This window comes from Erigeron canadensis, chromosome 6 (assembly GCF_010389155.1).
Source record: "Erigeron canadensis isolate Cc75 chromosome 6, C_canadensis_v1, whole genome shotgun sequence".
Taxonomy (NCBI): Eukaryota; Viridiplantae; Streptophyta; class Magnoliopsida; order Asterales; family Asteraceae; genus Erigeron; species Erigeron canadensis.
This window is the reverse complement of record NC_057766.1, coordinates 8,434,749-8,452,140: the sequence shown is the minus strand read 5'-3', so window position 1 is coordinate 8,452,140 and position 17,392 is coordinate 8,434,749. Positions and strand designations below refer to the sequence as shown.

Here is a 17,392-nt window from a genome sequence, read left to right as displayed (position 1 = left end):
TACCACTACACATATATAAAAGTAATGATAAGATTCTCTTGTAGCCTAGTGGTTTTCATGTTGACTTGGAAGTATGAGATTTGGAGTTCAATCCTAAATTGCTACTTTCTTTATTTTGCTTTTTTTTTATTTTTGTTTTGATCAAATCTTTGTTAGTTAGTTCTTTTAAGCAAATTCTGACCAGGTATAATATTAAGAAATTATATGATAACTAAATAAATCATAAAAGAGATATAATAAGCTTTAGCTTTATTGTTTCTTTTTAAGTAAAAATATATGATAACAATTTTTCTACCTTCCGTTTAACTGTTTATTTTTTCTTATCTCGTGTGTAGTTATGAAATTTTATTTTAATATATAAGTAAAACATGTCAAGTTTAGTTTAAATAAATTTAGTTTGGTTTAGTTATTAAAAAGATACCCGACACAATTAAAAAATTTTAGTTTGCCCCCATACGAAAAATTTTCTGGCTCCGTCCCTGAATAAGAGTGAGTATGATCTTGGCAAGGCCATCAAGCTACCATTGGTTGGCAAACTATCAGTAGCAGGAGTAGGTAAGATCTTGGACCAGCAAGCTAGTAGCATCAGATTGTGGAACGTGTAGCTAGATCTCGATAATATATGTAATCACATTTTCAATATAATACTAATATCGAAAGCTCTTGATGTCCCAGTTTCATTTACAAGATAGATTGCAATGTAGTATAGTGCAATGTGGCAAACAAATTCAATGATAACTCCTTATATAACCCGATTCAATCTGCATACATATTCATCCGAATGAGTCTTTTTATAAAAGAAAGTTTTCCTAATTCCATGTGAAATTTAAAATTGAGAGAATGAATCAACTAACAAAATGATAGTAAAAAGCCATAATTTTTTAATATGTAGTTGTGAATTATAACAAATGTAACTTACCACTGCCATGTTCTGAAGCTTGCTTCTTACAACAGTCAACATATGGCATGTGTCAGCAAGGTCATCTTGCTGTTCTCAAAGTCAAGACATCACAAACATGAAAATCATCTTTTCCGTCGGCAAAAGAATTAATAAAAGGATAGGAATCCACATATACACAAGGTAATTAGTAATTGACATAGCAAGTTGTAAATTCTTCGTCGAATATTTTGATTTTTGAAGGAATAGGGTACTTCCAAAGAACATGAACCACAAGGACCCATGCCCATTATTGTTTTCAAGTAATAATATGAACCGATATTGGTTTTCGAAACTACCTTAACATTGTTTTGATCCATTGTCTAATGTGATTTCCTTCCTTTTATAGAGATATAGGCATAGTCAAAGGAAACTAATAAAAAGTACTTGCAATCCATTAGGCCAATGTAAGATCTTTAATTTAATTCAGAAATTAGTTATCACCGAGTTAATGATGATACTTCACATACTCAAACATTTCACCGAACACTTAATCTTTTAACAAGAGAGACATTTCACCAAGCACTTGTTATGCATTCAAATGAAATCAAGTATTTGCCCTAAAATATCAATCATAATAATTAACCTAAATCGATATGAGATTTAAAAACCTAAGACAAATAGAGTATACAAATCAAGACAATAACCTAGTATTTTGATAGGTTCTTTTTTTAATAAAATACAATGGATGAAATCCTAACCTTGAATGCAATCGAAATCGAGTACCTTGTGACCTCCAATGACGTATTAAAAATCAATGGAATTAATTTGACACCCAGGCAGTGAATTGATGAAACAACCATACATATAAGGGCCGTGATTTGTTCCTTATGGAGATTTTGGAGAAGAGGAAAGGGTAAAAATAAGATGCCTGCCCATAGCCAATAGGTTAGTTATCATTATTTTGAATTTTTAAAAAGGAAGGATAGTTTTTCTTTTTTAAAGGTGAATTTCTCGTGAGAACTTCGTGTCGCGATTCGACAGCGGGAGGTCTAACATACGTTGTCTTAACCGGGTCCGCGTTAGAGATTTCCCTCGAAGTAGAAATGCCTATTTCAATTACCCGATGGGGAAAACCCCCTACTAATCCGCCCAAAGGCACGACGATCAATAGAGGTAAACCCTGCCTCCTCAGACTTGAACCCGGATATACCTAAGCCAAGCCTTCATAGAAAGACTTTCTATGTACTTCCCAAGTCTTAAACCCAAGACCTCCTGCTTGTAAGGTAGGCGCTCAACTACTTGAGTTAACTAGGAAGTAAAAAAAGGAAGGCTAGTTAATATGTTTAACGGGAGAGGTTAATGAAATAAAGCAATTTTCTAAAGAATTATAGTTAGTTGGATCCTCTTTTATCAAATGTAAAAAAGATTTGAATTTATATAATAGATATACATTTATTTTTCATATTTCATATTTTATTTGATTATACTTTATCGATCCGTATTAAAACTGTAATACGAGTACTTGACTAATATTAATTAAAATTTAAATAATCAGAACAATAAATAAATAAAAATGTAAAAAAAAAATAAAAACCTTGAGTCGTCCAAAATATATTAAAACTAATTTTTTTTTATTAAAATTTGATTATACTTTATCATGTTAATTCCATTATTTTCTAACCCATACTTGTACCACAATATTTTATTAATTTACCACACAATATATACATGATATAACACATAGTACAAATATATAATGTATCATAATGATGGATTTATCAAAATCTTTGGTAAAATTATCATTCCTCTAAAGTAAAGTGCATCCCTTACTAATTTACACGAATTGAAAATAACGGAATAACCATGTTCAAAGTTGGAAGGGTTATGTTTGTTGTAAATAAAAAAGTTGGATTCGTATTGTGATTCAATATATGTTTATCCATGCACAAATTCATAACCAATATATATTGGTTATATAAAGCATTAATAATTTTCTCCATGTTTAAAGCCTCATTCGAATCGTGATCATATCGTTTATTCAACTCAGAACAGAGCGCAATTAGTCGCTTCTATCCAATAGTGCAATTTTCGAGGTATGTATGAATATCTAATAATAACAATAATAATAACAATAATAGTAATACTAGAAATAGCTAGTTTGTTATCAATGGAGGAGGAGGTTCCTGCAGCAGCAGCCGGTTCAAGTCAAAAGGTAGACAGAGGTGATCAAGTGAGCAAGTACCGGTTCAACTTTGATGCCGTGCGCAAGTATCGGGACTTCCAGAAGTTTGACATTGTTGAGGATTACTCAGATCATTATTATGCAAAATCAATATCAACAGTAAGTCAGATTATAAATATTGATGCATGACTAGTGTTTCTGTTTTATTTGAACTTTTTAGTAAGTTTCTAATATGTTTTTATATATTACCAATTTTGCAGCCATCAGGAAAGTGGGCTAAAAAGATCGAAAAAGAATGGAGGATTCTTGAAAAGGGCCTGCCTGGTCTGTTTTGCTACCTAATCTTTGCAATTAATGTACTTGTTTTCTTTTAAGCAGAATTTAGCTTAGTTATAATAATTTTGTTACAGATACGATATATGTAAGGGTTTATGAATCGCGGATGGATCTTTTAAGGGCCGTGATTAAGGGAGCAGAAGGGACACCGTATCATGATGGACTTTTTTTCTTTGATGTGTGTTTCCCTAACACCTATCCTAGAGACCCGCCCGTAAGTCTTGTGTGTATGTGTGTATATATATATGTATAGGTTTTAGGTAAAATAAAACAAGTATTAATGTAAAACAAATATAACACTAGGTTTCTCTTTAGTGAAAATCACCGTGCATCATAAAAATCATTAGGCATTAATTGTTTCGTGAATCTTCGTGCGTCAGTTTAACTATGATCTAAGGGTTTAAGATCTTATATTTGTCTTTTACACACTATCATGTGAAAGGAGGATTTAATGGTACATATCGATCTAATGGCAGTATAAAATCTCGTTCTTTTCAGAAAGTGCATTATCACTCCGGTGGCCTAAGCATTAATCCGAATCTCTATTCAAATGGCTATGTTTGCTTGAGCCTTCTAAACACGTGGTATGGTAGCAAGAATGAAAAATGGACACCTGGTGTTTCGACTATGCTCCAAGTCTTGGTCTCTATACAGGGTCTGGTTTTGAATGCAAAGCCCTACTTAAATGAACCTTTACTTGCATGGACTAATGTTGTCCCTCTTTTTGGAGGATATAGATCCAAGTTATACAATGAGGAGATTCTGATGTACTCTCTCAAAACTATGGTCTACACCATGAACAAACCACCCAAGGTATGATTGCAGTGTATTAGTAGCAAGTTTAATCTATTTACTTATGAATCGGTCAATCTGCATGATATTTTATAATCAAAAGTATTATAAAACAGGGAAACGGGCAAGTTTACATCAGAAACCAGTGTTTATAGTAAATACTGGTTTCTGATGTAAACTTGACGTTATAAGCCTAAAATCGACAAAATCCTTTTGAAACCATTGCATTATAAACACTTTCGGTTTCTGATGCTAGATTCTTTGCGTTTGACAAGATTTGTATGTTTGTTGGCTGGATGCAGCATTTTGAGGATCTGGTGGTTGGACATTTTCGCATCCACGCACATGATATTTTGAAAACATTTAAGTCTTATTATATGGAAGGCATTGGATCAGTCAGGTGCGGTGTTGACAATGGAAAGAAGACGAGTTCGAGATGGTTCAAGAAGAACGCAAAATCATACATGGACACAGTTATACGTGCCTTCGAACATATAGGAGTCGAGAATGTGGACGAATACATTGTGCCTCCAGCGGAGAAGTCTCTATTTGAGAAGATAATGACCTTTTTATGTCTTGATAATTAAAAAATATGTAGTATAACTATATCTAGATTTTTATGTGGATTACTCATAGGTTTTAGATATTTAGATATCATGCATGATAATCTAAATACTTTAGGTATGATATTTAGATCGATAAGCATGTGAGAAGAAGTTGAAGATTTTGGATTATTTGCTTCAATTCTCAAAAAGAAAATAAAACATTACCGATTACTCCCTTTTTGGGAGTGCTTGATCAATGGCGAAGGCAAATAATTAACACACCAAGCAGTAAACAGTCATATGTCATCTATCACTAAATCAAACAATGGAAATATAACTAGAGAAAAACTTATCCTTCAATTAAAGTCTTGGCGTATGCCCCTCAAGTTGAAGGGGATAAAATCGAATTATGGAACAAAATCTTGGGGTTCATGCAAGCGAATAAAGGTAGATATCTTATTTGTGGAGACTTTAACTCAGTTCGTTGTAGAGATGATAGAATGGGTACGTTGTTCTCGGCTTCAAATGTGAGGAATTTTAATGATTTTATTGATAAAGGTAAGCTTGTTGATGTCAATTTGGGGAGACATAAGCTCACTAGGATCTCTGTTGATGGTCTTAAAGCTAGTCGCATAGATCGTTTTTTGGTAAATCATGAATTTCTGGACTCGGTGAAAGATAATAATGTTTTGGAAGCTTTAGACGAAATAGTGTCTGACCATCGGCCTCTTCTTTTTAAACAACATACTTTAGACTTTGGCCCGACTCCGTTTAAATTCTATAACTCTTGGCTCCAGTTGGAAGGATAACCCCGTTAACAAGACATCCGATAACGCTTTTATCGTGCTTAAAGAAAAATTGAAGGCGTTAAAAAATGACCTGAAGTCTTGGCGTATGGAAAGGAATCCGTTAAAAAATGGCACTAACTCCTTGTTGGCCGATAAAGAAAAAAGCTTCTCTTTCGAGCTGCATGATTTAATCATCATGCTAATATGGATCTTCTACAAAGAGCCAAAATAGAATGGGCTGCCAAAGCGATGAAAATTCCAAGTACTTTCATGTGATCATCAAAGCTAAGAGGCGCTCTAGAAATCTTAAAGGCATCAAACATAATGGGGTATGGTTTGATAACCCTTCTGATATTAAGAGGTTTTTCCATGAATATTATGCCAATAAATTTAAAAGATTTAATGGGGTGCCTTTTAATGTTGTGTCCTCAAACATTAGAATATTAGAGGTGAATGAGGATGTCAATATTGTTGCTAGTTTTTCTATTGATGAAATTAAAAATGTAATTTGGAGTTGTGGTGAAGACAAATCCTCTGGGCCGAATGGTTTCTCTTTTGCAATGGTTAAAAATCATTGGAATTCTATGAAAGATGATATTTACAATATGGTCTCTGAGTTTCATGTCCATGCTAGCATCCGTATTGGTTTCAATTCTTCTTTTATCACCCTTATCCCTAAGGTCTATCATGTCAGATTTTAGACCAATTAGTCTTATTGGTATTCGGTACAAAATTATTGCCAAACTAATTGCTAATCGTCTTACATGTTATGGGGTTTGGTGACCAATGGATATCATGGATAAAAGCTTGCCAAACTCTGCTAAATCTTCGGTGTAGGCTCCCTTAAAACAATGTGAAAACTTTTATGGTACTTATAATTCTTGATTACTACATACTTAAAACAATGTGAAAACTTTTGGCTACAATACAATAACAATATCTAATCTTGATATGACCTAAAAGCAGCATGGTTGGATCAGTGGTAAACATCCTTGTCTCTGGAGACAGAGGTCATGGGTTTGATCCTCATCTCATGCAAAGGTTGGAGGGCCTTTTCTACCATTTAGGTAAATACTGTAAGCAGCCTCTCTACTTAGGTAGAGGTAAGGTCTGCCTACATCTTAACCTCCCCCATACACCGTCGAGGTATTGGGGCTCAAAACCCACGGAAGGCGGCACTGAGCAGTTACCTAATCTTGATATGACCTATGTGTGGGGTATGAATAAGGTAAGATGTAAACAACCATACCTCAACACAACCACCATAGAGACTACTTCCATACTCTTGGCTACAACTACAAGGTTATATAATATTCATCAGCTCACCTATATGCATCAGTTCGGCTAAAGTTCAATGAATGAAAACAAACATCGGTTCATAAGTAAAACAGTCTTTTCAGTCAACTCATAGGATAATTATAAGAAATTACGGATTATGTGATAACACTGTTATCGCTACAGTTATAAAGTTATAAGTGCCCACAAACTTGTCAGCCTCGTAAATCCTAGAACTCAACAAGTTACTCATTTGTTGCTACAATATGAACAAAATCAGCTATTAAAAATGACTTCACATACATGATACAGTGTAATGAAACGTCCTACTGAGAGCTGTTATTCAAGTTGCCCCGGCCGATGGAATAAATCTTTAAATTTTCAGAACTACCTATTAAGTGGTGTATATTGTTCAGTTTTGTGGTTTAAACATGATTTATATTAAACACTTATTGTGTGATTAGTGTTTGTTTAATGTAGGTATTAGTTATGATTAAATGGAAGTGCAAAAGGACTACTGAAGGAAACAAGATTATAAAGAAGGGCTAAAGATGGACAAAGGCTTTCTTGAGGGACTATTTGGAGTGTCGGTCTACAAGTTTACCTACCTATATATACTGATCATTAACCCTAAAAATTACTTAGAAAAATATATTTTTGAAATATCTTGATTCGTTGTTCTTAGATAAAAAAGTTCTGTATATAATTTTAGATCGATTGATCTTTTCTGTTTCAATATCGTCTTGATATTGATTCTGGTCTGTAATAACATTCTATATTCTTGATTCATAATAATAAATCTCAATCAATTCTCTCATAATTGATTCATATTATCTTTATATAAACTAATCAGATTCATAATAATCATCAAATTCTTCATGATATCAGAGTCAGGTTCCTCTGATTAATATTATTCTGGTGTTGATTTGGTGATTTAGGGCGTATTTCGTTTTCCGAAACCCTAAATCGAAGAACCCTAATTTTTAGGGTTTTCTCTTGATTTCGCTCGATTGATCTTCCGCTGCATATTGATTCTTTGATCTATCTCTTGACTAAGTGAATCAAGAGTAGATTTGTTCAGATCCTGGATCTGGTTTGACTAAGTGAATCAAAACAGATCTAGGGTTCTTCATCCTTCTGCAAAAAACACACTGTTTGTCTTCTTATCTCTTTTATTATTATTATCTGTGATAAATCTGCTTATATTTCTTCTCAAATATTCTTATATATATATATATAAATATTTTTTTTTATCTTTTTCTCATAAAAACACTAGAGTTAATACTTGACCTACCTTCATTTGAGAGGCAAGGAATCCTGTCACTGATTCTGGTGTGAGACTAAGATATATTTTCCTCAATTTTTTTTTTGAGAAGGGATTATTGGTAGATTTTGTTTTTTTTTTTTTGTGTGCTTTATTTTATCTAGCTGTATTAAATTCTTCTGTGTCATTAAAATGACTGGTGCTGGGAGTAGTAGTACTCCTGCTACTGCTTCTATTTATTTTATCTCTTCTTTTGTTGCACATAAGTTGAAAGAAACTGAGAATTATAATGTATGGTCTTGTGCTATGAAAATTGCTTTGCAAGCTAAAAATAAAATAGGATTCATAGATGGTACATGTAAAAGATCTACTAGTGATGAATCTTTAGCTAGACAATGGGATATGTGTAATTCTGTGGTTCTGACTTGGATTCTTAGTTCTATTTCTGAAGATTTGTATCTGGGTCAGATTTTCTCTACTAATGCTACTATTGTGTGGAATGAATTAAAGGAGACTTATGATAAAATTAATGGTTCTGAAACTTTTAACCTATACCAACAGATGAATTCTTTTAAACAAAATGGCATGCCCTTATCTGATTACTACCATAAACTAAATGCTTATTGGAAACAGTTTGAGTCTATAACAAAACTACCTGAATGTTCATGTGATGCTAAAAATGATTATAAAACTCATCATGATTTGATTAAATTGATGCAGTTCCTTATGGGACTTGATGATGTGTATGGTACTGTTAGAAGTGGTTTGTTAACTAGAGATCCTTTACCTGATGTTAAAACTGCTTTCTCTGTGGTGTCTAGGGATGAGTCTCACAAACATTCTACTGTTGGTCATATCTCTAAACCTCATAATTCTGCTTTTGTTGCTAAATATCAAACTAATAATTACAGAAAACCTCCACCAAAAAATAATAATCTTGTATGCTCTAATCCTAATTGTGGTTTGACTGGTCATACTGTTGATAAATGTTATAAGATTGTTGGTTATCCTGATTATATTAAGAAGAAATGGGCTACTTCTAATGCTTTGAAAAATACTGCTAGTAATAATTGTTCTTCTTACTCTAACAATGCTACTACTAATGGTTCCACTCCTTCAAGTTCTGTTTCCTCTTCTAGTGATTCTATTCTCACTCAGGATCAAGTTCAATAGCTTCTTAGGCTGTTAAACTCAAAACCTCCTGAAAATGTACAAGCCAATATGACAGGTACTTTTTATTGTTCAAACTCAAAAAAAAAATTTAGAATCTATAAAACTGATAAGGGGTGGATCATTGACTCAGGGGCTAATCAACATATGGTCACTAGTTTAGATAACTTAGATAATATTGTTGACATTTCTGAACTTGGACTTCAAATTGATCACCCAAATGGAACTACTGCATGTATAAAAAAGGTTGGAAACTTAAAATTAAGTGAAGATTTAACCTTATATGATGTGTTATATGTGCTTGAGTATTCTGTAAATCTCTTGTCTGTTCATAAGTTAGCTAGAGACAATAAGGTCTTTGTTGGTTTTGATGAGTCAAAGTGTTACATTCAGGACTTACAAAGGAAGAGGACTTTGGGGACTGGTAGTCAGTCTGGAGGTTTGTATTATCTTGATTTTGCTAGTTTTGGAAAATTGGTTAACTATAATACTTTTGTTGGTTTTTCAAACACTTTATGGCATTGCAGACTTGGTCACCCCTCTGACCAAGTTTTAAAAGTTTTAAAAAATCAAATTGATATTAAAGGAGATGGTTCTACTTCTCCTTGTGATATATGTCATTTTTCCAAACAAACCAGAGAACCTTTTCCTATAAGTGATCATATTTCTTCTTCTATTGGTGATATTGTGCATCTTGATGTTTGGGGTCCTTATAGAGTATCTAGTATTGAAGGTTTTAAATATTTCTTGACTGTGGTTGATGACTTCTCTAGGGCAGTTTGGGTATACCTCTTAAAATCTAAAGATGAAGTTTATCAACATATAGTTATTTTTTATGAATACTTAAAGAATCATTTTTCAAAAAGGGTAAAAGTTTTTAGAAGTGATAATGGGGGTGAATCTATTAACTCTAAAATGGAAAATTTTTGTAATATCAATGGTATTGTTCATTAGACTTCTATTGCTTATACCCCTCAGCAAAATGGGATTGCTGAGAGGAAACACAGGCATCTTTTAAATGTTGCCAGATCTCTTATCTTTCAGGGAGGCATACCTCTCAGGATGTGGACTGACTGTATTCTTACTGCTACTTATATCATCAATAGGCTACCCTCCTCTGTTCTTAAAGGAAAGTCACCTTATGAGTTAATTTTTAGAAAACCTCCTAATATTAATCATTTGAGGGTGTTTGGGTGTCTCTATTTTGCTAATACTTTAAATAATAATGATAAATTTTCTAAGAAATCTGATAAGTGTGTGTTTATTGGTTATTCAAATGTTAAAAAGGGTTATAAAGTTTATAGTATTGAGTCAAAAACTTCTTATTTCTCCAGAGATGTTAAATTTTATGCAGGAATTTTTCCCTTTAAAATGAATAAAACAGATTTACTTGAAACTGTTCAGAATTCTGAACTAATTACTTTCTTTGATTCACCATATAATAATAGATCAATAGACACACCACCCAATGATGAAGATGAAAATCAGAATTTTCATCTTGGAGGCAATGGAGAAAATGCCAGTGATCATGAGTCACTAGGGGATTTCTTAAATGAAAATGCCAGTGATCATGAGGAACTAGGGGATTTCTCAAATGCCACCAATGAAAATGATGATAGGTCATCTCAAGATGATAATGCTAATGCTGAGGGTGAAATTGATCAAAATATTAGAAGGTCTGAAAGAACTGGTCATTTACCAGTTAAGTATGCAGATTATGTCTTAGATGGTAAAGTCAAATATAACATTCATAATCATGTTAGTTATTCTCACTTGTCTAAAGAAAATTTCTGTTTTTCTACTAATTTGAATAAAATAAGTGAACCAAAGACTTATTTTGAAGCTTGTAAAAACAGAAATTGGATTAATGCCATGAATGAAGAAATGGAAGCATTAAATAGAAATAATACTTGGGAGATAACTAATTTACCTTTTGGTAGGAAATCTATAGGATGTAAATGGGTATTTAAAGTAAAATATAAATCTAATGGTGACATAGAAAGATATAAAGCAAGATTGGTAGCTAAGGGGTATGATCAAAGGGAAGGTGTTGATTATGAGGAGACTTTCTCTCCTGTGGTTAAGATGGTTACTGTAAGATGTCTTATTAGTGTGGCTGTTTTTAATGATTGGCCTCTTTACCAACTTGATATTAATAATGCCTTTCTTTATGGTGATTTGTATGAGGAAGTTTATATGGATTTACCTACTGGTTATTTTTCTAAAGATGATAATAGGGTATGCAAGCTTAAAAAATCATTGTATGGACTTAAGCAAGCTCCAAGACAATGGAATGAGAAATTATGTGAAACTTTAATTCAAAATGGTTTTAAGCAAGGTAAATGTGATTATTCTCTGTTTACTAAAAAGGATTCTGAATTGTTTATTGTCTTGTTGGTTTATGTAGATAATATTGTAATAACTGGGAATAATCTCAATGAAATTGAAAATGTTAAAAGTTTTCTTAAAACTAAATTCTTGATTAAGGATTTAGGTGAGTTAAAATATTTCTTGGGCATAGAAGTATTTAAAGACAGTAATGGTATGTATTTTTCTCAAAGAAAATATACTCTTGAGTTATTAGCTGAGTATAGTATGCTTGCATGCAAACCAGCTAAAACTCCTATGGAGGCTAAATTGATCATTTCCAGTGAACCTGTAGATGATAATGACAAGCCTCTTGATAATATTACTGAGTATCAAAAACTGCTTGGTAAGCTTATTTATCTTTCACATACTAGACCTGATATATGCTATGCAGTACATAGTCTAAGTCAGTTTATGCATTCTCCTTTGAGCTCACACTTGAAACTTGCTTTTAGAGTTTTGAGGTATTTGAAGCAGAGTCCTGGTACTGGTATTTCTATTTCTAAATCTTCTTCTTTAAACCTATTTGGTTACACTGATTCTGATTGGGCTAAGTGTAAAACTACCATGAGAAGTGTAACTGGATACATTGTGTTTGAAACTCTTTAGTTTCCTGGAAAAGCAAGAAACAAAGTGTTGTTTCAAGATCTTCAGCAGAAGCTGAATATAGGGCTCTTGCATCTTTAACTTGTGAAGTCATGTGGCTTATAAACATTTTAAAGGATTTGCAGATTGATGTTGATAGACCTGTTTCCCTTTTTTGTGATAACAAAGCTGCAATCCAAATTTCTTCTAATCCTGTTTTCTATGAGAGAACAAAACAATTTGAGATAGATCTGCACTTTATAAGGGAAAAGATTTTAGATGGCTTAATCAAACCTTTGAAAATTGAGTCATCTAATCAAGTGGCAGATATATTAACTAAAGGTCTTACTAAAGACCAACATGATAAATTCTGTTCTAAATTGAGACTTTTTGATATGTTTAAACCTTAAAACTGAGGGGGAATATTAAGTGGTGTATATTGTTCAGTTTTGTGGTTTAAACATGATTTATATTAAACACTTATTGTGTCATTAGTGTTTGTTTAATGTAGGTATTAGTTATGATTAAATGGAAGTGCAAAAGGACTATTGAAGGAAACAAGATTATAAAGAAGGGCTAAAGATGGACAAAGGCTTTCTTGAGAGACTATTTGGAGTGTCAGTCTACAAGTTTACCTACCTATATATACTGATCATTAACCCTAAAAATTACTTAGAAAAATATATTTTTGAGATATCTTGATTCGTTGTTCTTAGATAAAAAAAGTTCTGTATATAATTTTAGATCGATTGATCTTTTCTGTTTCAATATCGTCTTGATATTGATTCTGGTCTGTAATAACATTCTATATTCTTGATTCATAATAATAAATCTCAATCAGTTCTCTCATAATTGATTCATATTATCTTCATATAAACTAATCAAATTCATAATAATCATTAAATTCTTCACTACCAAACTGGAATTCAATATGGCTTCACATAGTGTGACTTTGATGGATGGCCAACAATTCCTATTTTAGGATGTCAAAGACCCTTGAGCCTAGCTAGGGAGAGGATTCCCTCAAGTTCCCTAACATGACAAGTCATGTTAAAAGATCTCAACCTTTGAATTATATCCCGCCTAGCTATATGCTTTACATGTCCAGTTTGTTGACAAAATCTGTTCCAAAAGCAAAAGGGATAGAATAACTGAGATTGTTTTTACCATCCAGGTCAGGTAGGCAACTGCACAATTCTAAATGGTTTGGGCTACAGTGAAAATTGGTTTGGATAATGTTGGGTAAACCGAGCCATTATTCTGACTTTGAACTCATTTATTAAACAAATAATTAGCATGTTGAACATATTACGAGATATCATAATTATTTCATTAAACAGTAGCTTTTTTGTGAATTAAAAAAAAACAAAGATCTATACATTTAACAGACAAGTAGGTCGACTATCAACTTCCACCCCATTAAATTTCCATTAGACACGTTAGTGATAAAACATATAAACCGTTCAAAAGCAGGTGGCACGAAAACACCACATCTACATTACTAATGCTTCTCCAATTGTATTTGTTGTGATTCTTGACAATCGAATTCTTCAAGAGTCATCGAATCTAAGTCTCGGTTATTAATTGAAATATCTTTCAGGAAAAAAAGAGTTATTAACTGGAATCATACCTCAAATCCTAAGGGATGTGTGTATCTTATGAGTTCAATACTTTAGTTGCTTTCAAACCCATTGCTAGACGAATAGTCTTCAAATAAGTCTTCAGGAGGATCATAAATGATCATGTCGGGGAATAGTTTCAAAAAATCATTTTTCACTTTCTCCCTCAATTCCGGATATGGTAACAGCCCCTTTAAGATCACTCGATAAGGCAATGATAATGGAGGGTCAGGGGCCCGTCTCATTTCATCATATATCACCATTGCTTCTGATGGCAATCCACTATCCAAAAAGGCCCTCACGATGTCCCCAAATGTATGCTGATCAAAATGTACCTCTTCTCTCTTCAAATCTTCCCAAACCTGCTTCACCTCATCCACTTTTTTATTTCTTGCTAGCATCATAAGCATGTCCCTGTAAAAGAACATATCTGGTCGATACCATATCTCTTTTCGCACCACGTCATATAACTGCAAATGAAATTTGCAAGATCATATAAAGATTTTCAAGTGAGAAGATGGATGGTGCTAAAACCCATGGCTGAGAATATTGTCTGATTGTTACTTGCTTATGCATCAATTTGTGTTATGCTTGAGCCTACGGGCAGTTGGGTGATCTGATCTAAAACAAGAAAACAGGTCGGACTATCTGAGGATTACCCAGATTGTATTTATAGAGCATCCATCATCTTAACTGCTAACTAAGTTATATGATCAATTACCAGATATATACAGGTATTCAAGAAAAATTATGCAAACGTAAGTGTAGCCTAACTGGTAAAGTCTGATAATTAGAAGAGCGTTCTAGTGGTGTCAGGTTCAACCATTTAAATCTGGCTAAGTTCGTAACACTAAACTTAATTAACCTAAATATATATTATTGAAGAAGGCATGTTTAAGCTTATAAAATCACCTACTAAGTGTACTCAAGTTCAATACATACACAACATGAGCCAACATGAAGATTATATTAGTGTATATATATGCCATGGTTTTGCCTAAAAAAGAGCATTCTAGTTCTGCCACTGTCCGTAAGATTACATGTTTTTGACCCAACCATCTCATTTTCCCACCTCTATGTAACATATTTTGTCTCTAAATACCAACTCCCTCCCAAGTACTACAATATAAAAGAACATGTGAATAATTTAATCTCAGAAAAGAATGCAACACTATAGAGGATGACCCATGTACACAACATGCCCCGTGGTGGCAAGTTTCAGCATGAAAATCATGTAAATGCAAAAAAAAAAAAAAAAATAAAAAAAAAATCTCTCATTTGAATAGGCATCACATACTCATTTGAGTGTTGTTAGTACTGCGTTACGATTATCACATATTCACATGGACAATCCTATTTTTTCCGTTCCAGTCTTCCACTACAGATAACTTTACTTAAACTAAACGTTGGAGGGCTTGAAATGAGACCGGTTTTACTTCATTGTTATGTTAATAGAAGTACATGCCTACAGCAATACCACTAAAAAGTTACAAAAGGGCTCTAAAACCACAACTATCACAGGATGAATTCATTCATATCATCCCAAACCCATTACAAATTTATGAAAAAATAAAAATTTTTTGCAAGTCAAGCCCCTTTGCAATGAGAACCTTTAATCTGGTTCACTAATAATGATTTTTATCCAAAAGAAAAAAAATGTATATTTTACTCGGGTAGTTAGGAATAACACAGTCCTAACCTTTTAGGCTTTTACCATGGTTTTTAATTGGAGCTAAAGAATATCTAACTAGTTCATTGCTATCGGCTTTGGGGGCATTTCGATAAATATGTGAGAATGGCCTTAACAACAACCATCATGGTTTGTTAGTATAATATTGTCAAATGCAACCAAAGTTAATAATCATAATAATCTATATCTATACTATATTATAAAGCAGATTTTTCATAGATTTTCAACATTGAACTTGAAATTTTCAATATTGATTATAAGTACTTCCCCAAAATGTCCCTCCTATCTATTCTATATTTATCTAAAATAACTATAATACTCTTTCTCTCTCCTCAAATCTCAACCAATCATCTTTTTTCTCTCTCCTCCATAAATTATTTATTCCTCCAATTCATTCAAAATCTTTTATCTCAAAAACCATATATCGATAAATTATAAAAATTGTATGGGTGTTCTTAAAATTTCATGCTCTTTCATTAGAGATGTCATTCGATATACTTTCGACAAATTTTTAAATCCGAGGGCGGAGCCCGTACGGCTAAGGCATTTGACTATCATACTCTATGACATATCAACTCCTATAACCTATCATACTCTATAACCTATCATACTCTATAACCTAGGTATCACCCCACCATCTCACCGCCGCAACGCGCGGGTACTTGCTTTTGTAATAATAAAAACATGTGAGATGGAAAATGAAAGAAAGAAAAAACATATACATACATACCTTCATAGATAGAAAGACAAGGTTTTGTCTTTGGAACTCAAAAAGGACAGAAACAAGGTCAGACTTGAGAAGACGAGAGACATGGGAGTCGATGTAACGGTCGAGACGAAGAGGACTAGATTGAAGTCTCTTAAGTTGTTTAGCAATAATCAAACCTTCTTTTCCGATTTCTTTCTTTCGTCTCCATATCGATAAACTAGGGCTTGATGATGATGATGATGAAATGGTACTAAAGGAGGGCGGCTGATGATTTGGGGATATTAATAATAGAGTTTTCAGAAGATTTGAAATTGAAGCTCTTCTCATAATGTCTTGTCTGACTCACTTGTGTGTATCTAAACAACAACACATATATATATAACTAATCGGTTAATTCCATAACCCCTCCAAACTTCTTTTAACTTTTTTTTACAAAAATAAAATATAAAAAGATAGCATTGATAAATTCGGAAGGAAGTAAAAGAAACTAACCTGGTTAAGGTGTTTATCTTTTCTTAAGCTGCTGGCAGTTACCAAAACATACTCGTAAATATGTTAGTTTGGGGAAAAGGAGGATAGACGGGCTTCGGGGTGTGTATGTAGATCACTAGTCATCTCTCACATAAAAGAGAAATGATGGATGTTTTACAGACTTGTACCCTCAGTTTTATATGTTGTACATCTATATCTATATGTCTAAATACTACTTTATTATATAAAACTTCAATCTACTGAGATTCGAAGTTGAAAGCAACTTTATAGGTAAATGTCAGATCTTCTTTATATTTAGATTAGTATTAAAGGTTAAGATATAAATATAAATTTTAAATCTTAATACATAATTTTAATTCAAGGGTTACGACACATCAACTTTTAAAGTTGTTCTTCGAGAAAAAATATATATTAATAATAGATAACATAATAATCATTCTAAAATTAAAACGTGATAATTGTAATTCACTCATTCTCTTTCTTAATCTCATCGTTTGCTTCCACCAAATGTTATGATCACATAATTAAAAGGATTTTTCGAGGATTTGTTTAAGAGAATTTATCATTTTTCTTTCTCAAATTATTTTTATTATATAAGGCATCAACCCCTTCATCTTTTCTCAAATTATAAGATTCATATTGTTAGGTCGAAAATCGACCAAGTATAATTTGTTCAGAAATATTGAAGTTCAGAGAAG

The 17,392-nt window shown here is 32.7% G+C and overlaps 2 protein-coding genes across 4 annotated transcripts; one reads left to right on the top strand and one right to left on the bottom strand.

The window, feature by feature from the left end:
* The first annotated feature begins 3,047 nt into the window (after window positions 1-3,047).
* LOC122604261 (putative ubiquitin-conjugating enzyme E2 38) lies at window positions 3,048-4,777 on the top strand. Its single transcript, XM_043777149.1, has 5 exons — window positions 3,048-3,221; window positions 3,323-3,386; window positions 3,473-3,612; window positions 3,897-4,211; window positions 4,493-4,777. Exons 1-5 carry the CDS (start codon window positions 3,048-3,050, stop codon window positions 4,775-4,777), a joined length of 978 nt encoding a protein of 325 aa, XP_043633084.1.
* A 7,118-nt stretch (window positions 4,778-11,895) lies between these two features.
* On the bottom strand, window positions 11,896-16,782 carry LOC122605318 (pentatricopeptide repeat-containing protein At1g62350). 3 transcript variants are annotated; one of them, XM_043778242.1, is made up of 4 exons: window positions 16,695-16,782; window positions 16,224-16,558; window positions 13,815-14,273; window positions 11,896-12,397 (listed from the first exon to the last, which is right to left on the bottom strand). In XM_043778242.1, exons 2-3 carry the CDS (start codon window positions 16,527-16,529, stop codon window positions 13,857-13,859), a joined length of 723 nt encoding a protein of 240 aa, XP_043634177.1. In that variant the 5' UTR covers window positions 16,530-16,558; window positions 16,695-16,782; the 3' UTR covers window positions 11,896-12,397; window positions 13,815-13,856. The 3 variants fall into 3 exon arrangements, with proteins under 3 accessions (XP_043634177.1, XP_043634176.1, XP_043634175.1); XM_043778241.1 differs by lacking the exon at window positions 11,896-12,397 and adding an exon at window positions 13,026-13,306; XM_043778240.1 differs by lacking the exon at window positions 11,896-12,397 and having other exon boundaries at window positions 13,464-14,273.
* Between the last annotated feature and the right edge of the window lie 610 nt (window positions 16,783-17,392).

Bases quoted from the DNA above. Each gene is read 5' to 3' on its own strand.
- LOC122604261 (XM_043777149.1), top strand. From the start codon at position 3,048: ATGGAGGAGGAGGTTCCTGCAGCAGCAGCCGGTTCAAGTCAAAAGGTA. The intron at 3,613-3,896 runs GTAAGTCTTGTG...CGTTCTTTTCAG, and splicing joins CCTATCCTAGAGACCCGCCC to AAAGTGCATTATCACTCCGG. The intron at 4,212-4,492 runs GTATGATTGCAG...GGCTGGATGCAG, and splicing joins CCATGAACAAACCACCCAAG to CATTTTGAGGATCTGGTGGT.
- LOC122605318 (XM_043778242.1), bottom strand. From the start codon at position 16,529: ATGAGAAGAGCTTCAATTTCAAATCTTCTGAAAACTCTATTATTAATA. The intron at 14,274-16,223 runs GTATGTATGTAT...TTTCATTTGCAG, and splicing joins TTGTCTTTCTATCTATGAAG to TTATATGACGTGGTGCGAAA.